We start from the raw sequence: 26,196 nt of genomic DNA, 5'->3' as shown, positions 1-26,196 counted from the left end.
GGAGGACGCCCGAAGCGGTCTGAATACGAAACGAGACGAACGAAGGGAGAAGGAAAAAGAAGACGCCCCACCAAGGAGTAAGCGACAAGAAAGAGATGCAGGGAAAGAACAAAATAAGAAAAAACACCAAGAAGGCGAGGGCGAATCGTCAGAAACACCCCAAAAAAGCAAAGCCACATATGTGGTGGAAGAAGATCTAGAAGAGAAGATCGCCAAAGCGCTCAAAAAACTAAAATCTGAAGAATTGGATATAGAGGACCTCAGGTTGAAAGGATCACCCCTCTCGCCCGAGATCATGGAGGAAACCATCCCGTACAGCATGAAGCTGCCGACCTTGCCAATTTTCAATGGGGAAGGAGACCCCCGAGATCATACCTCTAGGTTCACAGCAACCATGGGGCTACTCAGCGTATCAGACGCCATCCTCTGCAGGGTTTTCCCTACCACGCTCACGGGCACAGCCCAGAGATGGTATAACAAATTAAAACCAGGCTCGATCAAAAGCTTCGCTTCGCTTTCAACAGAATTCCTCAACAGATATCTCACAAACATCCCAGCTAAAACTACTACCAGTATCCTAAGAGCCTGTATCCAAGAAGAAGGAGAAACCCTGCGAAGCTACATCGAACGATTCAACAAGCAAGCTATGAAGATAGACAACCTGAACGTCGACATGGCGACAGAAGCATTGCGAGACGGGACGCGATTCGGAAAGCTGGTGGACAAGCTGCTAGTCAATAAACCCACAACTTTCTCAAACTTAATGGGCATAGCTCAGAAATACTTCGAGTTAGACGAAGGGCGAAGGGCGATTCGCGGAAAGGAAGCAAAAGGAAAAGAATCAAAAGAGAGATCCAGAGAAAAAACCAAGTCCAAACCTGATGACAGAAGAGGAAGACCCGAAGAAAGCAGACGATTCGCCCCCCAGACAAGATATGAATCGAGATACGATCCCAGAGATGATGAGAATAACTTCACTCCATTAAACACCAGCCGAACTAATGTCCTCATGTGGATCAAAGAAAACATCAAAAACGTGGTATGGCCACCCAAAATGAAAGCAGAAGCAAGAGACACCAGAAAGTACTGCAAATTTCACGACGATTACGGACACGAAACGGATAGCTGCAGAGACTTAAAGGTCGAGATTGAAAGAATGATCGACACAGGCGAACTGAGGAAATTTGTGGCCCGAAAAGAGAAGAGCAATGACAAGGGAGAAAAAAGAAACAGAGAAGACAAGCCAAAAGAAAAGGAAGACGAGCGCCCATCCAAAATTCTGGGAACCATACACATGATTAATGGTGGAGGGCATAGTAGCTCCACGATCAGGAGGAAGCAAAGGAAGGAAGTAATGAACATACGAGAAACTCACATGCCGCCAGTGATCTTCGATGTAGAAGACTATGAACATGTCAAAGCACCTCACAACGATGCTTTGGTAGTGACTACTATCATTGAAAATTGGAACATGGAGCGGATCCTTATCGACGAAGGAAGTGCAGTAAACCTCATGACGAATGCAGCATACAAAATGTTGGGAGGAACAGCGTCAAGGTTACGCCGAGTCCCAATTCCGCTATCAGGACTCGGTGGACCCTCCATCACCCCGCTGGGAGCAGTCACCTTGGAAGTAATAATCGGCCCGGAAAGAGGAATGAACAAGAAAATCATGTCACTATTTAACATAGTGGACATGGAATTGACATATAATGCCATCCTAGGAAGACCTTTCCTCCATGACTCGGCAGCGGTAACCAGCATCAGAGCACTGGCAATGAAGGTACCGACTGAAAAGGGAGTAGTGACGCTGAGAGGAGACCAAGGAATAGCCAAGAAGTGCTATGATGAATCAGTGGTGGATCTCCAAGAAAACAAGACCGAAAAGAAGGAAGAATAGGAACGAAAAACGACCCATCATCGGTAACGACTCTCCGTCTTACCAGATGGCGTCAAATCTATCTTTAATGCTTTGTATGCCATCTTTTTATCAATAAAAATTCCATTTCGCTACCATCTGATTAGCCAGACGAACCAATAAAGAAATAAAAATCAAGAACAGCCACGAATGATTAAATCAAAGACGAAAGAAGAAAAAATAAATTAAAGATCAAACTCAAGAAAAGCTAAAAGCCAAGAAAATGAGTTTAAATTAACTCAAAGCAAAATCGCCGAACCAGGCAAATCGCCACGAAAGGCTAAAAGCCAAGAAAATGAGTTTAAATTAACTCAAAGCAAAATCGCCGAACCAGGCAAATCGCCACGAAAGGCTAAAAATGAGTTTAGATTAACTCAGAAAAGGCGAATCGCCAAAAAAGAGTTTAGATTAACTCGAAACAAAAACAAAAATAAATAGAGTTTAGATTAACTCTACAAAAAGCAACGCCAAGAACAGGGTTTAGAGTAACCCTCGAGGCAAGACAAGTACATAAAGATAAGGCAAAAGCACATCTCGAAGAAAAAAAAAATATATATATTCATAAATTGCGAATTACAAAAAGCAAAATTGCGAATACATCAGCAAATACAATCAAAAGAAAACTACTAAACACGGTCTTTAGAAATCTTGACGAGGAGATCACGGGCGATGGCCTGGGGATCCAACCCGTTAACCCCAGAAAGATCAATATTGGGATTCTGCTCCAGAAGCTTCTTCCCAATCGCAAGGCGATACTCGCTTATCAGAGCAGAGTAAAAAGCCTTCGTATCTAGCAGACGGATGTGAAGACCTTCAACCTCCGTTCTAAGACTATCCCTCTCCCCACCAACAAGGGAATTGATCCGAATGAGCTCCTCGATCTCTTGAGTCAAGTCATCGGTCTTTTTCTCAATTACTTTCACTTGGCGATCATTAATCGCATCCTGCGCCTTGAGCTGCGCCAGAAGGGAATCATGCTCTTCCAAAGAGGCCTTCAACTTCGCCCTTTCAGACTCGGAAGTCGCCAAAAGAGCAGACAGACGCTCGACCTCCTCCTCGGCACACTGTCGGCGGTCGTTCAATACCAGAACAGATTGAAGGGCCTACACACCAGAAATAAACAAATAAGAAAGCAACTGAATACAAAAAACATATTATACTCAAGAAAGAAAGCACTTACAGAGAAACCATGAAAACAAGCCAGATCGGAAAGCTCCTGACCCGGCCTACCACAGAACCACGTGACATCATCAGGAATCGCCAAAGTCCGGATATATTCCGCTAGCACTCTCGGATTCAGCAAACTGGCAGGATCCTGACCTTCGACCCATTGAACCAAGTCTGGAGCAGAAGAAGAGCTTCCAGGAAAACTCTCCCTCGTAGGAGAATCATCGACAACTCGACGTCTTTTTCTAGACGGAGAATCCGGGTCTCGACCTAAAGAAATCTCCCCCGAATCAGCAACAACAGGCCCCTCTGAGGCCACACCCCCAACTCCCCCCGAAACGATAGATGATGCTAGAGGGGGGAGTAGTGACGGAATCACCTCGTCGCCGACTGGAACAGCCGAGTCATCACCATCATCATCATTTATAACAATAACCTCAGGCAACGCTACCTCGGCGGGAGCTAGGGGGATATCAACAGGAGCCCCATCCACGACAATGTCGCCAGGAATAACGTCGGCGATAGGAACGTCAGGACCACCCATCGGAACGTCCAAATCTACTTGAAATCCGGAAAGGAAATCGTCAGAAGAAGAAGACATCCTACAAAAGAAACATTAAAAAGAACTTAAGCAAATTAATATACCTTGAACAAAAGAGTAGCAAAGATCCGCCAAGCCTCGAGGAGGATCCTCCAAAGGAAACCATCGACTCCGAAGATGACTATTAACCAAGACATCTAAAAGGGGACGCGACACAATACTACAGGAAGATATGTCAAAAGCAAGCTTTGACTCGGATAAACTTAAAGGAGAAGAATAGCTCCGAACTGGATGAGAAGAAAAACCATCCGAAAAATGAAGAAAAGCAAATTTATGATAGACAATAAAGAAGCGCCTTCGCCAACGACTGGTTAGGCAAGGAAGATAAATACGAGATCGCCCTTCTCTACCAAGGGCGAAAACGAAGCAGCCATCACACTTCCTAAAGTCTACAAAATGATATAACACTTTGAGAGAAGGGGCACAGCCCCGGAGCCTACATGCCTCCGAAAAAGCGAGCACTACTCTAATCGTACCAGGGTAAAGTTGCCCTAGAGCAACCTTTAAATCCCTACACACTTCTACTAAAAAGGGATCCAAAGGAAACCTAAGACCAGCAGCAAATTGCTCTTCAAAAAGAACCGCCCTACAAGAAGATCCGGGAGAGTCAGACGCAGCCATATCGGCACCGGGTAATATTACCCTATAATCAAAAGGAAAACTATACTTAAAATAGATATCTAAGACTTCATCCCTACGAAGCTTCGATCGGGTAAAAGCCATAGCAGCGCAAGCATCTTCCACTCGACTAAGAGGCATCCTAGAACAGGGAATCACAAACATAAACACAAAATAAGGATCAAACAAAAAATATATTGAAGAACACGTTGAAGAACACATCAAAGAACAACAAGTACAGAAGAAATTTCCAGAATATAAAGCATGGAGAATATACAAAGAAGAAAGCCATATTAACATCCAAACGACGAAAGAAAACATACCTGTAAAATCTGGAGAAAACAAGTCACGAAGAATCAAACAATCAAACGAAGAACGAAAAGGAAATAGCTACAAGAAATGAGAGTAAATTCGAAAAGCAAAGTAAGAGGGAAAAGAAGAAATGCGAAGAGATTAAATACAAAATGCTTTTGAATCATTAACCGTTTAAATCATTAAATGCCGACACGTGGCAACACAGAATCTTACTAAAGAAGAAACGTCACCCACAAACATATGAAACGGCTCGCCCGGAATGCAAAGCGACTCGCCCGCATAAGAGAACTCAGCTCCAAAAGAGCTAAAATCCACTAAGGCATAAATGCCAAACTACTTCAGCTCACTTGCGGGGGGGCTAATGATGGATACCGAATCCTACTGTAAGTATAATGGAGCCGAGTTGCAGGAGATCCACTCTCAGGCGACACCGGACTCCCCCTGAAGACGGAAAGATATGAAGGAGATACCGAATCTCTAAGATTCGGTAATACACTAATAAAGACCGAATCCCACATGATCCGCCAAGAGCGTGTCAGGTCCGGGATTCGGATACACGACTAAATATAGAAACCTTGTCCTATTTGGACACAAACACTACATATGGAAGGATAAGCTCTACTTTAGGAAGATAAGACTATTTAGGAAGACGTTCCTAAATAGGACTCTTATCAGATTAAGGTAGATCTCGACAAATCAGGAGAATCCTCAAGATACGGCCGAATCCCTACAAAGTAGGATTCACCTACCTAATACAACTCTACTAGGTATATTCGACTACTATAAAAGGAGCACGAGGTATGCCTAGAATCACAATTACATTCATATACTCAAAACGCTGCTCAAAGCTCTAAACTGACTTTAGCATCGGAGAGTTAATCGGACAACCACCGTCCGGTTAGCTTCTACCCTGTTTTGCAGGTTCACTCACCGGTTCAGAAGGCAGACTCCATCAATAATTATTTGAATTATATTGACATAAAAGATAATAAATGTTTAATGTTAAAAGTTGTAACAAAATATAAAAATTTAAAGAGTACAATAGTACACCAATTTTCATCTCCACTATATTGCACACTATTTTAATATAATACCATTATTCATACTATTTGAAAAAAAAAATTATATTTTTAGGAAATTTATTTTTTGAACTAAACTATAAATTTAGTATAATTTATTTAGGTTTAATGTCTTAAAAAATCCCGACCTTTTAGCCCCTTTTCAATCATACCCTGACGTTGAAAATTTGTCAATTTTACTCAATTTTGCATTTTTGTGTTTCAATTGTACCCTGAAAAATTAAATTAATGTCTTTTTCGTTTGGAATTTTTTTTAAAACATTCTCCATGTCTAGCATATATTAATTGTACGTTTTTAAAATTTAATTAAATTTAATAAAATTAATTAAGAATTTAAGTTAGTGTTAATATGATTATGGGTTTTAGTTAGTTTTAAAAAATAAAGGACTTATTTGTATTTTTTTGAATAAAAAAAAATAATTTCATGTTTAAACTTAGTTAATTGAATGATTTCATCATTTAAGTTAAAAAATTAACAAAAATTAAAAAATTGGGGTACAATTGAAAACGGAAAATTTAAAAGTGGGTAAAATTGACAAATTTTCAACGTCGGGGTGGAATTGAAAAAAAAATTAAAGGTGAGCGTTTTTTGAGTGATTAGGCCATTTATTTATCACAACGCATGGTAAAAATTGAAATATAGACATCTATATAGAACTTAAGTTATTATGTAATATATTACGTCATTAAAATTAACAAAACATACATAAAAATGATGGCATGAATAACTAAGTTTATTAAATTAAAATTTAAAAATAAATAAAAATGAATTAGGGTTTAGAACCGTTTGAGAAATGAAATAGTAATCTAGTTATCACTCACACCGTCCTAAATTGATAGACAATTTGGGACAAATATAAATATTAAGAAATTTAGTAAATTTATATAAAAAGAGTAATTTTATAAAAAATATATCGCATTTGCCTTATTTAATTGTCTCAATTAGTAGCTTTTGCGCTCTTTTTAATACTCCTATAATAAATGTGAATATATATATATATATATATATATATATATATATATATATATATATACTATATTATTTGATTATTTAAGTAATAACTAACCGTCTATAATTTGAAATAAAAATATTTAAAATAATGCTTATTAATTTTTAACAAATGGAGTATAAATTATCGGTTCGTAAGCGATTTGTCAAACACTTGTTTTGTCTTTGCACATAAATACTAGTGTGTACTAAACATTTTGTTTGACATATTTGGAAGCATCTTTTCTTAATGTCAAGGCACTGCTAGTTTTTATCCTGCTTTGGATTCAGGTCAGACCTCTTTAAAGTACAAAGGGTCAATTTACCGTCTCATTTTGACACCAAAAATCAAAAAGATCAAAATTAACAAAAAAAAATATAAAAAAGTCCACAACTATAGCAAAATGTTTTAAACACCCCATCCGACAACCTCCTCCACTCTTATCCCATAGTGAATATACTCTCCAATTAGTATAAAAATGCTTAAAATGAAATTAGATTTGATTAGCTTAAATTAGTGTTAATTCGATTTTAATTAGAGTGTGAACTGGGGTTATAATGAAAAGTTTAATTAGAGTTAATTACGTGAAATTGAGAATCTCACTCTCTCCTTTAGTTAGAGAGGAAAACCGATTCAATTGTGCATATTTATGGGTTGAAAAGATCTAATTTTGTGAATTTGGACTTTTTTAATATTCCGTGCCAAATTGAGGAGGTGAATTGACCTTTGTTCAATATTATATGGTGGGTTCGAACTATTAATTATGAAAGTTTTAATTTTACAAGTAGTAATGTAGCCCTAACTATTAATGATGAAAATTTTAATTTTACATAAGGATAATATTTAATTAGGTTAGTTGATATGGTTTAATTAAGCTAATTAGTATTTCAATTAGGGGTTAGTTAGTATTAAATATGATTAATTAAAATCAATTAAGTTGAATTAATCATTTCACTCTCTTTTATTGTCAGGGTAGTGAAACCGATCGATCCGGTTTGGCATAGTTCTAATTTGAATTTATCAAGTTTCACAAATTTTAACCTTTTTGATATTTCATACTAAATTGAGAGAGTGAATTTACCTTTTGTCCTATTATCAACACATTAAACTTTTGAAAAGGCCGAATAGGGATGGCAATGGGGAGGGGATTCCCCGTTCTCCGTGGGGACCCGCCCCGAATGGGGCGGGGAATCTCCACCAATTACCCCCATGGGTACGGGGATGGGGGAAAATCATTCCCCAACCACGGGAATAGGAAGGGAACGGGGAGTATAGTCCCCATCCCATGGGGATCCCCATCCCCGTCCCCATGGAGACCCGATTTATATTTATGCATATTTATATTATATTAGTATAAGTTTTAGTATGTTATTTATAATTTTAAATAATTTAATTTAATTTTTTTTATTAGTTTCAATTTAGTTATAAATATATAATATTATAAAAGATAATAGTATTTTATATAATTAGTTTTTTTTAATTATCTTATGAAAATAATGAAATTATTTATAAATTATATTTAATTGTACGGGGAACGGGGATCCTCATGGGGATGGGGAATCCATGGGTATGGTGACGGGGATGATTTAAACCCCATTAATTAAATGGGGACGGGGATGGGGATTCCCCATAGACACGGGGATGGGGATGGGGATGGCTTCCCCGTCCCCACCCCGCCCCATTGCCATCCCTAAGGCCGAATATTGGACAAGGTCAAATCAAAAGAGAAAATTACACATTAATTAAGAAAGCGGTATATGTTTTCCCAATTACCAACACTTCCTAATCTTTTCTCTTATACCAAGTTACTTTTACATAAATTAGCTGACGTGTTAAATTTATTTCATTTTCTACCCATTTGCTTTTATATCTCTCAAAGACTTTCCGGCGAACCAATTGTTGCTAATATCCAGCTCATACATAAACTTCAGTTCTTGACCTTAAACAGCACCATACCATCTCTATAGTGTACGCTATCGCTCTCCTCTATCGCCAAACTTATATCTGTAGTAAAGAACCCAGCTTGGCCGGCAAAGAGAAGGGAGAAAGGAGTTGATGGCGCGGCGGAGAGTGGAGTACGAGAAGCGGTGAGGTGGTTTGGTGCCTGATGGGACGTTGCGGTTGCTGGTGATTTTACGGAAGCAGACGCAAAAACAAGGAGGAAGGAAAAGACGGATTTGCTGCAATTTTTGCAACGATTTGCTGTTAAAATGTTTAGATTTTTGCTGCAATTTTTGGATTTTGTTTATGGTGTCGGCTGATGGATTATTATGGGTAAAGGTTAAAGCTTGTGGGTCTACAGTGACTCGCTCTTCTTTGTCATTACATTTCTTTTGCCTCAAGGATTGTGTTTTTTCAATCTATCAGTTTATTACGTTGATCTAGTAAGTTGGTTATTTCTTCTATTTTTTCTGGAATCCACTTTAGTTCCTTATGGCACTTAGAAACAATGGTTGGGCTTATCAGAGTTGATGAAGTTAACGCTAGAATATGCATGCACAAATGTTAGATCTATTGCATGGTTGCATTTCTTATGGCACAATGAAGTTTAAATAATTGAGCAATTAAAAAGTGTGTGATTCCATGTATTGATTATTGGGATAACATTATACATTTAGTGGATGTTAAATCATGGGCATGCATATAATGTGAATACAGAAGTTAAGTCTATATTAGCTGTTTGGCTTGCTTGAGATTGAATTTAATTGAATAAAATGTTGCTCCTCGAGAGCATTTTTTGTAAAGTATGACATTTGCAGAGGCAGTTACATAGATGATACATAGTAGATATATAGATGATACATGTTTAAATTTTTTGGATTATTTTAACGAAATAAATTTAAAACTGACCGATACATTATCGATAAATCGTAATATATTACCGATACATTATAAATACACCATCGATACATCATAGATATAGAGCAGACAAATTAATAATAAAATTTTAATACATTACTGATGTATCATCTATATCTTCAATACACTGAAAATACATGGCCGATACATCGTAAATACATTATAAATATAAACAATAAATTGAGCTGAAAGCAAAACCTCATACAACATGAAAAAAAAGGACGGAGCAAACTTTCAAATACTTAATAGGAAGACACGTTTTAGATACATATAACGAATACATATTAGAAGCAATTTTTATATATAATTTATATAATTTTTATATGTCGGATACATCAACGATACATTGTATATACACCACTAATACATTGTAGATAAATCGCCAATGCATTATAAATACATATCATCGTAGATACATATTCTTATCCTTTTTTTTATTATTTTAACGAAATAATTTTTTTGAATACACCATTGATTATAATTTTTAAAATCCATCTCCAACTCAGAAGATTATTTTGAACAAAATAAATTTCAAAATGAATGATACATTATAGATACATTGTAATACATCGCTGATATGTATTAAAAAAATTATTGTTTATGAATATATTACATTGTTATTGTTTCAGTTTGTTCATGTATATATCACATATATACATATTGGACACATCATAGATACGCCAATGATATATCGTAAATACATGTTCTTATCTTTTTTTAATTATTTTAACGAAATAAATATTATTATACATCATTGATTATAATAATTTCTAGAATCGGTCTCCAACTCACAATTTTCAATAAAATAAATTTTAAATGTATCATCTATATTTTGCAATACACTATAGATATATGGCCAATACATCATAAATATATGGATGTAAATAATATATTGAGCTAAAAAGTGAAAACTCGTGCAACATGAAAAAAAAATCGGGACAAGCATCAAATATTTAATAGAAAGATACGTTTTTCAAATACATATGTCGAATACATATTAGAAACAATATATATATATATATAATATACTATTTTGTAATATAATTTGTGCGTTCTTAAAACATGTGATACATATAATTTTTAATTTAAAATATATTATATGTAGCTGTGATACATAACAGATACATATATGATACATGTTGATATTAAATTGACATGATGACACGTGCTGACATGTGACAGCCACGTGTGTCAGACGCATTTCTGACGCGCGTCAGACGCATTTCAGACGCGCGTCAGACGCGTTTTTGACCAAAAAATCACACGTTTTTGACCTTTTCTTTTGGCTTTGAGTGTGACACATGTCTCCTATTTAGTGGTTTGGTTAGAATATGTAAACTTTTACCTTTTTTTGGTATCAATGTAAATTATTAGATTGATGTGTATTTTGGTTATTTTCTATTTAAATATGTATATTTTTGTGATTTTCTCAAATCAAAAAGCTCACGGCCCTTTTTCAAGCCCGACATTTTTCATTTTCATCGTCTCTGGACAACATTCTCCCCAAAAAATTAAAATTAAAAAATTAAAATTAAAACCTCTCTAGTACCATAAATTCCGATCAGCTTCAAAGACAAGAACAAATTAAATAAATTCATTAATGAAGGGCTTTTTGCGACCTTTAAGTGTATGTAATTCACTGTTCTGTAATTTTGAATTGCATTTAATTTTAAAATTGAATTGATTTCTTGTGCCATTTTCAGAGGCTGGGAGGTTCAAGAAGCTATGCGGGGCCGTTTAATAAATCGAAGCTGAGACTGGAAGGTGTTAAGGATGTTATCGCCGTTGCTTCCGGTAAAGGCGGAGTCGGAAAATCAACCACCGCCGGTACTTTTTTTTGTTTTATTTTTCTTCTTCTGTTTTATCGATCAATTAATTAACCCTAAATTAGCTCGTTAATTTCAAAATTTTCAGTTAATTTAGCTGTTGCGCTAGCAAATAAGTGCCGACTAAATGTAGGATTACTTGATGCTGATGTTTATGGACCGTCGATACCGACAATGATGAAGATTGATAGGAAACCAGATGTTACTGCAGGTTATATCTATTGAAACTGTGTAAATTTTGATTGCTGAATGGTTTAATAAAAGTTTTGAACTGGAGCTAGTATTGGTTTCTTAGACAGGAAGATGATACCGATTGAGAATTACGGAATCAAGTGTATGTCTATTGGGTTTCTAGTGGAGAAGGATGCTCCTATTGTATGGAGAGGGCCAATGGTATATAATCTCTGAACTTTTTCTGTTGCTTTTGCATAGTAATTATAGAACAATTTCGTCAACTTAGCATGTAGTTGCGATTTCTTTTAATAGTGGTTTTACATAAATAACAATGAAAATGCTGGTAAAAATGGTGTGTTGACTTGTAAATTTACTTTACATGTACAAAAGTTATTTGAGCAGCCTCTGTTTGTTGCTTAATTTTTAGACAGTTACTGCCAGTTAGAATTTACTGCTTTCATGCTGTTTATCTAATGAATTTTAGCTCTGAAAAATTCATTTGAAATTTTTGCCTTTTGGAAGGTGATGAGTGCTCTTGAGAAAATGCTGAGAGGAGTTGATTGGGGAAATCTAGATATTCTTGTGGTTGATATGCCCCCTGGCACAGGCGATGCTCAGTTAACTATGAGTCAAAACCTGCAATTATCGGGTAGGTGAGTTTTTGGTCTCATTCAGCTCTTTTTATCTAATCTGTATACTGTATTTAACCATTTTTTTACCAATTTGATTATGAACATAACAAGATGACATGTCACTGGCTGAATGCTCTCTAGCATTTTATTCGAGTTTAAGCTTGTGTTTCTTCTGTTTATATAGCTACAGTAATGTTCTGTTGTTATCTTATTTGATGATTTCCTGGTATAGCAATATGCTCATTCTGACACCCTAGGCAAATGGAAATCAGTTTCCATTATTTTTTGGCCTAATGGTAAAAAAAACCCAAACCTTTACGACTTGTTGCAATTATATCCAAACCTTTTAATTTTTGCAATAATATCCAAATTGCATTTTTTTGTTGCAATAATATCCAAATTGCATTTTTTGTAGCAATAATAGTCAAATTGATGGCTAAACTTGTTGTTTTCAATTAAGATATTAGGCTATTATTATGTTTTGATGTATAATAATATAGTAAAAGTCCCAAAAATGGGAAAATAAAGTCAAAAAAATTCACATAAAAAGTGCAATTTGGATATTATTGCAACAAAATAATGCAATTTGGATATTATTGCAAAAATTAAAAGGTTTGAATATAATTGCAACAAGTCGTAAAGGTTTGGGTTTTTTTTTGCCATTAAGCCTTATTTTTTGGCAGCTTTGTAAATAACATTGGGAATTTTGAATATTTCTCTTGGGTTTATTTTGATTTTGAGAATACTTATTTCATATTTACTCTTGGAATACTTTTCTTTTGTACGAGTGAACAGAATATAATTTACTCTTGGAATACTTTTTCTTTTGTATGAGTGAACAGAATATAAATAACGGAGGAAATTATATATATTTCTAATTGTTATTTATTTGCCGGCAGGTGCTCTCATTGTCTCAACTCCACAAGATGTTGCATTGATAGATGCACGCAGAGGAGTTCAAATGTTCTCTAAAGTTCACGTTCCTGTATGGTGATATCTTTTCCAAATTTCTGAAAAATGTTAGTTTCCTTTAGTAACTTGGTAGACTGTTTCGGTAACTGTTTTAAGACCTTGGCTTAAACCATGAAGATTATTCTGGGTGGCCGTGGCACATAAAAGCGCGATTTCTGATTTAGCATTTGTGACTACTTTACTGTATCTATAATTTCAGCTAAGCATCATGTTCTTACAAGCTTTTCTCGTAAATGTATCGCAAAGGAGAATAAAATAATTTCCCTTTCACTGAAAGGATAGATCGGTGAACTAATTTGTTTATATTCATTTTAGACATGTGAGCATGTGTAGTTGCATGGATATCTCTTGTCATGCATGTAATTTCATTTGTGGAGCAGTGTCTACATCTAGGGAGATTAATGTTAAGCTGAGGGAAGTATGTTTTTCAAATTTCACGTATTTTATGGCCGTCTCTCTTAGTAGTCAAAGAAAAGTTTGATATTGTTATTTTGTGAACTTTTACTTTGAAATGACATGAAAGTTGCCATAATTGATTCTAATACTCTAAATGTTACAGATTATCGGGGATTCTTAGAAATAATGATTTGATTGTTTTTGCAGATCTTGGGATTTATAGAGAACATGAGCAGCTTCAAATGCCCACATTGTGGTGATACTTCATATATTTTTGGGGAAGGAGGAACCCGGAAGACAGCTGCTTCAATGGGTTATGAATTTATCAGTGAGGTAATTAAATATTTTATGTTGCTTCAAATGTCCTTATTTTGGTGAACTGTTGATCATATTCATATGTGGGAAACTAGGAACTCTAATTTGTCACATTGTTTTTGTTGTCATAAGATGTATCAACTAGCTCATGCTGGTATAAATGCTTAACGCAGTGCGAGTTAGTGCACGAGTATAACATGAATCTTTGTTTTTACATGACCGTAAATGGATATGCTTCATATTGCAGATACCGCTAGAAGTAGAGATTAGAAAAAGCTGCGATGAAGGCGTCCCTATAACAATATCATCACCTGATTCTGCAGTCTCCAAAGCATATAGTGATGCAGCGCAAAATGTTGTTAACAGACTCGAGGAATTGGCAAAGGAGAAAACTTTTCAACCAGAGATCAATTTATGAAAATGAGCAATCTGGAGAACAATCGCCTAACTATGGTACAATTTTCAAAGTAATGGATGTACAGTGTCATGCTTTTTGTATTTGCTCTAGATAGCAAACCGATGTTTCTTAGATGCCAATTTGATACATTTATCCTTCACAGTTTTGGGACGAGATTGATGCATCTTTAGACCTGCTTAGGATTGAAACTACTCTCGATGCTCGGTAGGTAGCTCCGCTCTGTAGGGCTCAGAAAGGCGGCGATCAGTTTGCACCCAATTGAGCGCGAACCGTTCACTTATAGATGTAACAGTTTCAGTGGAGGATGAGTTTGTGAAAGCAGAATATATCCTCTGTGCTTTATTGACTGGTTTACAAGCACATACCACATATTGTGTCGTTATGCCTTTGCTTTTTCTATATTTTGTAATGCAAAGCAGGATTCAAAGAGGATTAGGGAATGGTTGGTGATTTCTCCTTGAAGAACAAAAGGAAATATTATTGGTCAGAATTATGTACATGGTATATATTCTCCACTTGCATAGGGGAAATGGGAATTTGCATTCTTATTTACAATAGACCCCTAAAAGTGGATTAGTGTTATCTAAATGTGTTATTGTAGATCATAACAGAAATCAACATTGTCTACATTAAGCACTTCTATTCAATTAAGATTACACTAATTAAACTTTACCAACCGTAATGGTAGTGACATGTTCTTTAAATATAGCAAATTTTAAGAGTCGTTTGGGTTTTTGAGTTTATGGGTTGGAATAATATAAATCAAATTTATCATATTTTAACATTTTAGTCCAAGTTTTTATAAATAATACTAGTTGCATCCACTCCTACATGCATCTGAAAAGCAAGCTTAAAAATAGTTTCATGTAATTAATATTTTATGATAATTTCAATATATTTATATTTTTATGTAATATTTTATATTACTTTTAATACATTTATATTTACTATTTTCATGATTGTTTTTAGCTCTTAGCACTGAAAATATAAGATTGTATATATCTAAACATATGTTGAAGAGTTATGGATTAATTATTAAAAGGCTTATCCCCTTAAAATCCCCCCACCTTTTATCCCCAATTCGTTTGCACCCTCATGTTGTAAAACCACCAAATATACCCAAATTACGACCTTTTACTTTCAATTGCACCCTCAAGCATTAAATTGACCTCTTTTCACTTGAAAAATGTTCAAATCAATACTTTAAATTTTAGCATATATTTTAAAATAGGACTTAATATTTTATTTAAAACAAAAATAAACCTATTTTTTCAAGTGAAAAGAGATCAATTTAATGCTTGAGGGTGTAATTGAAAGTGAAAGGTCGTAATTTGGGTATATTTGATGGTTTTACAACGTGAGGGTGCAAACGAATTGGGGGTAAAAGGTGAGGGTTTTTTAAAAGGATAAGTCTTATTAAAATATGCCAATTTATATGATACTGTTTTATAAATTCAAGTACCAGTGCAATCCTTTATTTCAAATTAGATATATTTCTTACGTAGCAGGGAAATTTTTTCTTTCCAAATCATCCATAAGGTTTATTCCGATAATAATTCAGTTGTTCATGCGCCGATCATATTAATTTATGATGTGGCAATGCAACAGAGTTTATATGAACATTTTAAATTGCCATGCGACTGTGAAACTTAAAATATTATGCGTTTATTGGCATGTCATGTCGTTAAAATTGACGGAAACGACAAAACAGCGTATGCGTAACGATATAAATAGTCAAGATATTAAATAAAATTTTAAAAATTATTGGACCGTAAATTAAAATTTAGGGGTGATTGGGATTGAAAAATAATCCAAAGGCACTTGATGTAAAATTACCCATATAGAGTGTAATTGAAAGAAAATGGTAAATAAATGGATGAGAAAGAGGGAGAAATTTTTAGGTAGACTCGGTCTAACACGTCATCCGTAGACCAAACCTATCACACTATGACACATCATTAAAATGATGGCAATCTTGTAATATTACTATTCAAAGGTGTAAATAAGTAGAAAACAAATTTATAAAATTGTCATCATTTTAATAACGTGTCATAATGTGATAGGTTAGTCTACGGATGACGTGGTAGACCGAGTCTACGTAAGAATTTCTCGAGAAAGATGATTTCCAAAATCCCCACAGCAACTAACTATAAAAGAAAAAGAAAGAAAACGACGATAACTTTTTGAAATTTGCAGTGTCTCTCAACTTCACCACCATTACAAAAACCCTTCTTCTCCAACTCTCTCTCTCTGTTTTTTGTTTAACAGTCTCTTAATCTTCACTACTGAATGCATAGTCTCACCACAACCCTAAATTCCCCATTCACTTTCCCACCATCCAAACACTATAATTGCCATGCTCCTCATTCTTCCCCACATTTTCATCCCTTCTCCCCTCAAAACCCTACACATTTAACCATCTCAAACAGCACCATTAACCGCTGCTGCTCTACCGCTCTTGGCCGGGCAGAATACGGCGTCGTTCAGGATTGGAAATTGAGGAGCGTTGGTGTTAAAAATATCGATGTTGCTACATTAGGTAATCTCTGCGTGGATATTGTTCTTAATGTTCCCGAATTGCCCCCTCGCTCTCCGGCCGCTCGGCAGGCTTACATGGAACGCTTAGCTTCTACTCCTCCTGACAAGGTTTTTCTCATTTTTATTGCTCGGATTTTGTTTATGTTTCTTTTAAGCATTTGAGTGATTACATTGGCTACATTGTTGCTATTCTTTATGTCAATTAGATTGGGTTTGATTAGTTAGTGAACCATGGATTTAGTTGAAATTTAATCTCTGATTGACCTAATTGCATAATTAGTTTGGTTGATTTGGTTCTGTTGTTTGATATAGCGGTATTGGGAAGCTGGCGGTAACTGCAATATGGCCATAGCAGCTGCGAGATTAGGACTTCGTTGTGCCACAATTGGTCATGTAGGCGATGAAATTTATGGGGAGTTCCTCCTTGGTGTGCTTCGTGATGAGGGGATTCAAATGGTTAGCATGAGTGAAGATGTTGATGGTACCGACAGTTCTAGTTCCTTTTACGAGACACTTCTATGCTGGGTTCTTGTAGACCCTCGGCAAAGGCATGGCTTTTGTAGGTAAAATACTTCATGGAATTTCCTATTTTTTCAGCCGATACTTCACTTTATTTCCACGTGTGTGTGTGGTCATCCTTATGTAATATTCATCATAGAGGGATTATGATTTTTTTCTTTTGCTTTGCAGTCGAGCTGATTTTTCTAAGGAGCCTGCTTTTGTCTGGTTGAGCAAATTATCAGGAGAAGTAAAGATGGCTATTAAGCAATCAAAAGTCCTGTTCTGCAATGGTTATGGCTTTGATGAACTCTCTCCTGCTTTGATTATCTCGGCTGTAGATTATGCTGTTGAAGTTGGGACATCTGTGTTTTTTGATCCTGGGCCACGTGGAAGGAGTCTTTCTTCTGGAACTCAAGAAGAGCGAGAAGCGCTTCATCATCTCTTGAAGATGAGCGATGTTCTTCTTCTAACGTCTGATGAGGTATTTTCTTTGTACATTTAACATTATCTTCAACTTACTTTAAAATGCTTGAATTTTTTTTCATGGAAACCAGTTGTACATTCTAAAACAACACAAAAAATCATATTTGCAATGTCCTTATAATGCAAATACCTAAAAGAGTGGTTGAAGATGATCTTATGGCTCTGTATCTTTCTAGAATTGTAGCCCAAATTAAACTGGAATGGCATTAAGGCTTAGTTGAATATATAAAATTACCGAGTCTCTTGCCGAAACTAGTTTTCTTCTTGAAATGAAATTTAAAACTAAGGATATATGTGCAAGAACATAATCTTTTGTTTTTGATTTTAATAAACAAGTTTGTTATTTTCTCTGTATTTGCTATGTTTTGGGGAAGAACTATTGGACCAACTATTGGAATAGTGTCCTAAAATTATCTTGTATATTCTTTTTTTTTTCTGAACAAAAAATATGAAAAAAAAAAAAAAATTGTTCATGACTGCTGTAGCAGTTCTGCTAAAATTTTATGAATGCAGCAGCACCTGTTATGTCAGTGTGTTCTTAAATGTTATTTATTTGGGGTTTATTTATCCTTTTTAATCCTCAATTATCTTATTTTTGACTGTTGAATGTTCGCTTCTATTCGGAAACTTCTGGATTTGTATGAAAGGACGTTATCACAAACTGTTAAGGCTTTGCTTCTCCAAATGAAACAACACTCTGTGCCCATCCCCTAAAATACTAGCTGAACTTGGCTGAACTTTCCATTTCATTGGGTTAAACTCCATGGATCTTCCCATGACACTAACCACATGGTTTGCGAGTTGCGATGGACTCTCTTTATCCGAACCTTAATATCCTCTCTGGCAAGGGTCAGAAGAACATTGGCCCACTGTTACCCTAGATTCCTAGATCAGAATTTTATCACTGAGCTAATTATGTATTACCAACTTCTTAGTAGATTTACTTTCTCAGTTTTGCTTTTAATTGTATTAATTATGATTATTAACTCTCTTGACTCATGTTGAGTGCTTCCATCTGCAAATTTTGCTTTTCGGAAACAGTTACTTGTTTACATAATGTTGTTCTTACGTATTAATGATCTCTCAGGCTGAGTCACTTACTGGCATAGGAGACCCAATATTAGCAGGGCAGGAGTTGCTTAGAAATGGATTACATACAAAATGGGTGATTGTGAAGATGGGTCCCAAGGGTTCAGTTCTGGTCACTATGTCAAGTATATCTTGTGCTCCTGCGTTCAAGGTATAATATTCACATAAATTTTCTTTTATTTTATGCATGTTTGAAGTGTCAACTTTACTCTATAGAAATGCTTTTTTCCGGCTCAGTAGGAATGAGTACGCGAATCCTGAATGTGCGTTTCAAATTTAAACCACATGTTTGTTTGCTTTCATCATCCTATGTTGCATGGGATCGAAAACACTGAAACATGAAACGCTTAAAAAAGAAAAAACAAGGAAATGGCCTTTTTTTATAAGAATAGGTTGTCAATATAAATTTTTGGAGTTTCAGAAGTGTTTACGAAAATGGAAATATGCCCTTAGCTTTGAAAATACTCCTTTTGTCCCCTTTCTCAAGCTACTATGCAAGATTTTTCCAACGAAATCATTTCTCTCAACTCAAACGGCTGATATTCTGAAATGTGATCAGGTGAATGTCATGGACACAGTTGGGTGTGGAGACAGTTATGTAGCTGCTATCGCATTTGGTTTCATACAAAATTTGCCTTTGGTAAATACGTTAACAATTGCAAATGCAGTGGGTGCCGCAACTGCCATGGGCTGCGGTGCAGGTCGAAATGTTGCAACCTTGCAGAAAGTAATAGAACTTGTGAGGGAATCAAACATTAACGAGGATGATGAATTTTGGGATGCACTATTACTAAAAAACTTGAATGCTCAGGAAATTACTTTTCTTTCTAGAATGGTCATAAATGGGAGCAACAGTCGATTAAATCGCGTTGCATTACAAGAGGTGGTTTCCGAGTTGTTGCCCAAGCTCGAGTCTGCACAGCTGAAGGGAGAAGTAGTCTCTTGACATTGTCGGAAACATGTACTTTTGCCATGAATATGATTTTGAAAGAGCTAATCCATTTAGTCTCGTTTGCTCCGTATTTTAGTAGAGCAGAACATTGCCGCGATCAAGAGCTGAAACTATCATTGGTAGATGGTTGGACCATTATTCTTTATATTTAGAGGTATGTATAATTTTCTTTATGTTAGGCTTTTTTTTTTATTAGGCTTTTTAGTTACTAAGTTAATGTCTTTAAATGAAGATTCAGCATAGAGAGAGCTCTTGTTTTTTCTTTTCATGACCATGTAAAGATTGCACCATTATTCTTCTCAAGTTGTCGATTTAAATAGCTTGAGATTAAATTGTAATTTATATTTTTGTTTATTTAGCTTTTTGAAATGAAGTTTTCTAGTTTAATAACATTTTCTTTGAGTTGTTAAGATTAAAATTTATCTTTATTTTTAATTGCTGAAGTAGATTGAATTGCTAAATGAGAAATTAGATTACAATTTCTTTAATTACATAAATAAAAGCAGTTTCCACATCTATTGAAATTAATATAGAAGAGTACAATTTCCAGGTATGTTCAGTCCTCATAATATTGAGGGGGGTGTTTGATAACCTAACTTATTACTTAAAATTAATGAATTAAGCACTTAATTATTTTATGTTGGTTTGATAACTCAAAAAGGTTCAACTTAATTTATTCAGTTAAGTCAAAAACCACTTAAAATAATAAGTCGAAAATTTTAACTTATTTTTTTTACAGAAAATATTAAGTTATTAAATATTAGTTTTATCATTGAATAAACTTTATATCTTTCTAATTTTTAATTATTACTCACGAATAAAAATATTTTATTGTACATATATTATTATTTTTTATTTTTTTTAATTTCGCAATGAGTATTATATTTAGATCAGCACTTCAAATTGCAAAATACTATATTTTTCATTATAAAAATTCTATTTTCTATCTTTACTTTTATTTTTATAGTTTATATGTTATTTATTTAATATTTCCGCTTTTTAATATTAATTGAACTTCTGTTTATAGTGCACAACTTTAATTATCAGATTTAAATGTTTTTTCAGAATTTTAAAAACTAGTATTTTATTTTAAGTGCTAATTTTCAAGTTAAATAGAAACATAATTATAATTTTTAAGGACTAATTATTGATATATGCAACTAAAATTATATTATTTTTATTTATGATATATGTAATACTCATAATATTTTTATGTATTATATATTTATATTTTAAAAATATAAATAATATATAATTTTTATTTAGTAATTTATTTTTAAAATAGTTAATCTTTAAAGGTTTAATAATATGTAAATATAATAATTTTAATAATATTCAGTAACTACAGACTTGTAGTTATCAAACAGACTTATTTAATTCAGCACTTAAAAAATTCAACAATTATTATTTTCAGCACTTAAAATTTAGCACTTAATTTTCAGTTTTATCAAACGCCACCTAAGTCTACTTTTAATTAAATTATGAGTGTATATATATCTTCAAAATAAATAAATTATGAGTATTGATGGATTCCGGCATCTCGACGGCATTAATTCTGCAAAACAGTGTAGATGGCTAATCGGACAGTTTGTCCGATTAGCTCTCCGATGCTTAAGTCAGTTTAGGCTTAAGGGAGAATAATTGTATTTTCTATAAGTTGTGTGTTTAGGCATACCTCAAGCTCCTTTTATAGTAGTTGAATGTATACCTAGTAGATATGGAATAGGAGAGTGATTCCTATTTAGTAGGGTTTGACCCTAATTAGGAGTGTCCTTCCTTATTCAGACAGGAGTCCTATTTAGGAAGATATTCCTAAATAGTCTCGTCTTCCTAAGTTGGAGGCTATCTTCCTAAATTGGAATTTGTATCCAAATAGGACAGATACTCCGAATATGCGTAGATCTTGGAGATCTTATCCGAATCCCGGGGTCGACGTGCTTTGTCCGAGTCCTCATGAATTCGGTCTTTATGATGTCGAATGATGTATTCCAGTCAAGGCGGATCCGGTGGATTCGGCCTTTTGGGCGGGAGTCTGGTGTCGTCTGAGAATAGATCTCCTGCGACTCGGCTCCATTATAAGTAGAATAGGATTCGGTATCCATCATTAGCCCCCCCGCAAGTGAGCTGAAGTTATGGTATTTTATGCCTTGGAGTATTTAAGCTCTATTTGAGGCGAGTCGTTTTGTATCCCGGCATTCCTTTTTGCTTCTCGAGCAAGATTCCAGTTTTTCTCCTTTTTCGCCATGTGTCGTTCATCTATTCGTTATTTTTTGAAGGTAGGACATGTGTCCATTTGTTCTATCTTCCTTTGTCTTTAAACTGTTGTATTTGTTTCATTTTTCATCTTTTACTCTTGGTTGTACGAAAGTAGCTTTGCCTCATCTTCAATCTTTAATTCTCGTGTTTGATTTCTTCTATTGGCGAGACTCTTGGTGAATCTCGTTGATTTATTTTGATGCCTTATCTCCAGGTATTCCTTTGTTCATGTTTTGATTGTTTTATGTTCTTTAAATTTCTTCAATTTTCTTCTAACTTCCAATCAATTTTGTGATTCGATCCATCGGCCTTTTTAATTTTATTTGTTTATCCTTTTCCTTTTTGTTGAGATCCTTCTCGGCGATTCTTTATGGCGAAGCTCATTCTCTCGGCGAGACTTATTGTCTTCTTGTAAATATTTTTATAGGCAAAATTCATGTGGCGACTCCTCATCATTTGGTGAAGCTTTTATACTATATGAATCTTCATTAGTGGGCGAAGCCCTTGTATTGGGCAATTCTTTTTATTCTTTTTATTTCAGGGTTTTGAACCTTTTTTGTTTAGTACTCGTCCGATTCTTCTTCGTTTTTCCTATGTATTCTTCTTTACTGCTGCATGACCCTTATTTTCCATTTGTTTTGCTATGTTTGATCTTCGTTGGTTGTGATTTTAAGTCGTTTATTCCTCTTTATTCTTGATGTTCATTCTTCTTTTCTTGGTTTTCGGATTTCAACATTTTTGTGTTCTTTGTGCTTGTCTTTATCTTCATTGCTCGAAATCTTTTATTCCAGCTGATGTTTACTCTTTTAATGAGTAATTGTTTCTTCGAGGTGACTCTTCTTGTTTGCAATTCTTTTTCATTTTGAGAGTTTTATTTTCTTCTTTGGACAGATATGAGTCCTTCAAACTCCTCCACAAATACACTGATCTCAAAGGGTATATATGCCCGTTTTTGAGATCAGGTCATTCAATTTATTTCGTCGATTTTCCTTGATTTTAATTCTTTTCAGTCGGACTGCCTTCCTTTTTAAGATTGTTCCTTTGATTTGGGTGAGTTGCCTGTGATTCGTTGATTTGGGCCTGTAGCCTTATTTCTTTTGATTTGAGCGAGTCGCCTTATTTGGGCACTTGGTCTTATTTTTATCCGAATCTTTTTAGACTCGGTCTTCTGTTCTGAGATCTTTCGCATTCCTTTTGATTGGCGTTTTGCCTTTCTTTCGCATTTTTCTTATTTTTCGGCGTTTCTCTTTCTTTCGCAGGTGGTCCAGTCCATCGCTGTTTTGGAGCGCCGCCGAAGGGATGCGGTGGATCAATTGAAGAAACTCCAGAGAGATTCCGAATCCTGGCTCTCCGAGAAACAAAAGATGGAGGAGGAGGCTGGCGAGGCGACCGGTCTGATCCAACAGCTGAGGTCCTCCGTATCTACCAAGACTCGGGAGATTTCCGCTTTAGAGGCTCGGGTTCGAACTTTGTCCGAGGAAGTCGAGTCTCTACAATCTTCTTCAGGTGCTCTCGCTAAGGAGAGGGATGATCTGAAGAAAGAAGAGGGGCGTCTCCGCCGGCGATTGGGTGACTCTGGGAGCTTTTATTCCCAAGTCATGACTCAATACCGGTTGGCGATCGGGGCAAAGCTGCGGGAGCAGAATCCTGGCGTCGATCTTTCTGGAGTCAATCAGTTGGATCCTGCTTCTTTAGCGAAGGAGGTGAAGGCGAAGCTTGATAAGCAGAAGCAAGACGCTTTGAATAAGGCTTAGTTTTTATTTTCTCCTTTTTGTATTTTTTGCTTTTTAGTATTTGTTGCTTTCGCCTCTCTTTTTTTGTATTGGATCGTGGGCGGATCCTTTGTAATTTTTCTTCTGTTAATATAATGATCTTTTGACCATTGCCTTTCTTTATTTGTAGAGTTAATCTAAACTCGTTTGTTATTTTGAGAAGTTAATCTAAACTTCTGCTGGTGTAATTTATTTGTAGGTCCGAATGGATCCTTTTATTTATTTGACTCGGACGAGTCTAAATTATTTTTTAACTAAGATTCAAACGATTCTTGTTAAGTTGTATGTATTAGGTCTCGAGCGAGCCTATAAGATTTGTTTCGCCGAATCGCTTTTTATTTCAAAAATGGAAACAAGTACAAGCCCTGAATTTATTGATAATACTTTCTCAGGTGTTCTATATTCCAATATCTGGGTACCATGGACCCAGTTATTGTCTTTAGTCTATATGCGCCTTTGCCAGTAGCTTCTTCTATGATGAAGGGGCCTTCCCAATTAGCTTGCATTTTCTTTACTCCTGCGTTTCCTCTGCCAACTTCCGCGTTTCGTAAGACCAGATCGCCTCTTTGAAATTCTCTAAAATTCATTCTTTTGTTATGGTATTTTGCGGCTTGCTTCTTGTATGTAGCGGCTCGGGCTACCGCTTCATTCCTTCTCTCTTCTAGTAGGTCTAGACATAGTCTTGTTCTAGCCTCATTGGTTTCTTCTTCTAGATAGTTTACTCTGATACTGGGTATTCCAATTTCTACTGGAATTACTGCTTCAGTGCCGTAGGCGAGCCTGAAAGGTGTTTCGCCAGTTCCTTTTCTAGGAGTTGTTCTGTATGCCCATAGAACGCTGTATAATTCTTCTACCCAGTTCTCCTTGTACTGAGAAAGTCTCTTTTTTATGCCTTGTGCTATGGTTCGGTTGGTGACTTCTGTCATTCCGTTTGTTTGGGGGTGCGCCACCGAAGTAAATTTCAAATTGATCATTAGTCCTTTGCAAAATGCCTTGAACCGCTTGCAATTGAATTGTTTGCCGTTGTCTGCTATTACAGTGTGGGGTATGCCGAATCGGCATATTACTTCGTTCTTGAAGAATTCCTCTACTTTGGCTGCGGTGATGGTTGCGACAGGTGCTACCTCTACCCATTTTGTGAAGTGCTCTATTGCGACGATTAGGAATTTCGCTTGATGTTTTCCCGTTTCGAACGGTCCAACTATGTCAATCCCCCAAGTGGCGAACGGCCATGGGCTTTCCATTGATCCTTGAGGTACTGCCGGTACACGACTGATGTTGTCGTGTCTTTGGCATTTATCACATTTCTTGACTAATGCTTTTGCGTCTTCTTTGATGGTTGGCCAGTAGTATCCCTGGAGTATTGTTTTTCTTGCTATGGTGACTGCTCCTTCGTGCGCGCCGCATATTCCTTCGTGGATTTCCTTTAGGATGGATTCTCCTGTCTGAGGCGAGACACACCTAGACCATGGATGAGTTAATGAGGTTCGGTAAAGAACTCCATTGTGAAAAGAGTAGTTGGCAGATTTTCTGATGGTGCGAATGGCTTCGACTTTGTCTATTGGTAACTCGCCGCAGTCTAGATATTTGATCAGTGGAGTCATCCAGGAGTCGGCTTCCTCGATTGCCATGACCTCTGTTTTTCTGGTGCTTGGTGACTCGAGAATTTCCTTTAGCTGCATTTTAGTGAATAGATCTCCGAGTTCTGACGCTGATTTGGCGATGGCGTCGGCTTCGGTGTTTTCCTCTCTCGGGATTTGAATGATTTCCCATTGTCCTCCTTGTGCTTCTAGCTGTTGAAGCTGTGTTTTGACTTGACTCAGGTATTCGATCATCCCTGTTTCTTTGGCTTGACATTCTCCCTTGACTTGATTTACCACCAGCTGGGAGTCGCTATAGATCTTTAGGATTTCCGTTCTTATTTCTAATGCGAGGCCGAGGCCTGCGATTAGGGCTTCATACTCAGCTACATTGTTGCTGGCGGCGAATTGGATGTTTACTCCATATTCAATCTTGATTTTGTCGGGTCCTTTGAGGATGGCTCCTGCTCCAGCTCCTTTTTCATTTGATGCTCCATCTACGTGGAGTTCCCATACCAAGGCTGGTTTGGGTTGGCCGGTCTCGGTTGGAGTTATTTCTGCTACGAAGTCCGCCAAAGCTTGTGCTTTCAGAGTTGGGCGAGGTTCGTATCTTATGTCGTGTTCGCTGAGTTGGATGGACCAGTGGACTAATCTTCCGGAGGTTTCTGGTCGTTGGATCGCCTTTCGCAATGGTTGATTTGTCCTTACTACAACATTGTGACTTTGGAAGTAGTATCTCAGCTTTT

The 26,196-nt window shown here is 36.0% G+C and overlaps 3 protein-coding genes across 5 annotated transcripts; 2 read left to right on the top strand and 1 right to left on the bottom strand.

The window, feature by feature from the left end:
• Positions 1-2,473: 2,473 nt before the first annotated feature.
• On the bottom strand, positions 2,474-5,141 carry LOC126687912 (uncharacterized). Its single transcript, XM_056106379.1, has 3 exons — positions 3,731-5,141; positions 3,099-3,643; positions 2,474-3,021 (listed from the first exon to the last, which is right to left on the bottom strand). The coding sequence occupies exons 1-3, from the start codon at positions 4,623-4,625 to the stop codon at positions 2,545-2,547; spliced, it is 1,917 nt and encodes a 638-aa protein (XP_055962354.1). The 5' UTR covers positions 4,626-5,141; the 3' UTR covers positions 2,474-2,544.
• Positions 5,142-11,007: 5,866 nt separating this feature from the next.
• LOC126685730 (iron-sulfur protein required for NADH dehydrogenase, mitochondrial) lies at positions 11,008-14,961 on the top strand. Of its 3 annotated transcripts, none has more exons than XM_050379663.1 (9): positions 11,008-11,173; positions 11,250-11,373; positions 11,461-11,583; positions 11,668-11,765; positions 12,069-12,195; positions 13,078-13,163; positions 13,754-13,879; positions 14,109-14,328; positions 14,422-14,961. In XM_050379663.1, exons 1-8 carry the CDS (start codon positions 11,147-11,149, stop codon positions 14,277-14,279), a joined length of 882 nt encoding a protein of 293 aa, XP_050235620.1. In that variant the 5' UTR covers positions 11,008-11,146; the 3' UTR covers positions 14,280-14,328; positions 14,422-14,961. The 3 variants fall into 3 exon arrangements, with proteins under 3 accessions (XP_050235620.1, XP_055962397.1, XP_050235619.1); XM_050379662.1 differs by having other exon boundaries at positions 11,009-11,173; positions 14,109-14,314; XM_056106422.1 differs by lacking the exon at positions 14,422-14,961 and having other exon boundaries at positions 14,109-14,418.
• A 1,476-nt stretch (positions 14,962-16,437) lies between these two features.
• On the top strand, positions 16,438-20,196 carry LOC126653937 (fructokinase-1). The gene is made up of 5 exons (XM_050347940.2): positions 16,438-16,925; positions 17,130-17,380; positions 17,508-17,799; positions 18,889-19,041; positions 19,450-20,196. Exons 1-5 carry the CDS (start codon positions 16,569-16,571, stop codon positions 19,834-19,836), a joined length of 1,440 nt encoding a protein of 479 aa, XP_050203897.1. The 5' UTR covers positions 16,438-16,568; the 3' UTR covers positions 19,837-20,196.
• The last annotated feature ends 6,000 nt before the right edge of the window (positions 20,197-26,196 follow it).

Source organism: Mercurialis annua, linkage group LG6 (assembly GCF_937616625.2).
Source record: "Mercurialis annua linkage group LG6, ddMerAnnu1.2, whole genome shotgun sequence".
Taxonomy (NCBI): domain Eukaryota; kingdom Viridiplantae; phylum Streptophyta; class Magnoliopsida; order Malpighiales; family Euphorbiaceae; genus Mercurialis; species Mercurialis annua.
This window is presented reverse-complemented; position numbering and strand designations above follow the sequence as displayed.

Bases quoted from the DNA above. Each gene is read 5' to 3' on its own strand.
- LOC126685730 (XM_050379663.1), top strand. From the start codon at position 11,147: ATGAAGGGCTTTTTGCGACCTTTAAGT. The intron at 11,584-11,667 runs GTTATATCTATT...TTGGTTTCTTAG, and splicing joins GAAACCAGATGTTACTGCAG to ACAGGAAGATGATACCGATT. The intron at 13,880-14,108 runs GTAATTAAATAT...TTCATATTGCAG, and splicing joins GTTATGAATTTATCAGTGAG to ATACCGCTAGAAGTAGAGAT.
- LOC126687912 (XM_056106379.1), bottom strand. From the start codon at position 4,625: ATGTTTTCTTTCGTCGTTTGGATGTTAATATGGCTTTCTTCTTTGTAT. The intron at 3,644-3,730 runs GTATATTAATTT...GATTTCAAGTAG, and splicing joins TTGCTACTCTTTTGTTCAAG to ATTTGGACGTTCCGATGGGT. The intron at 3,022-3,098 runs GTAAGTGCTTTC...TCTGGTGTGTAG, and splicing joins CTTGTTTTCATGGTTTCTCT to GCCCTTCAATCTGTTCTGGT.
- LOC126653937 (XM_050347940.2), top strand. From the start codon at position 16,569: ATGCATAGTCTCACCACAACCCTAAATTCCCCATTCACTTTCCCACCA. The intron at 17,381-17,507 runs GTAAAATACTTC...TTTGCTTTGCAG, and splicing joins CAAAGGCATGGCTTTTGTAG to TCGAGCTGATTTTTCTAAGG. The intron at 19,042-19,449 runs GTATAATATTCA...AAATGTGATCAG, and splicing joins CTTGTGCTCCTGCGTTCAAG to GTGAATGTCATGGACACAGT.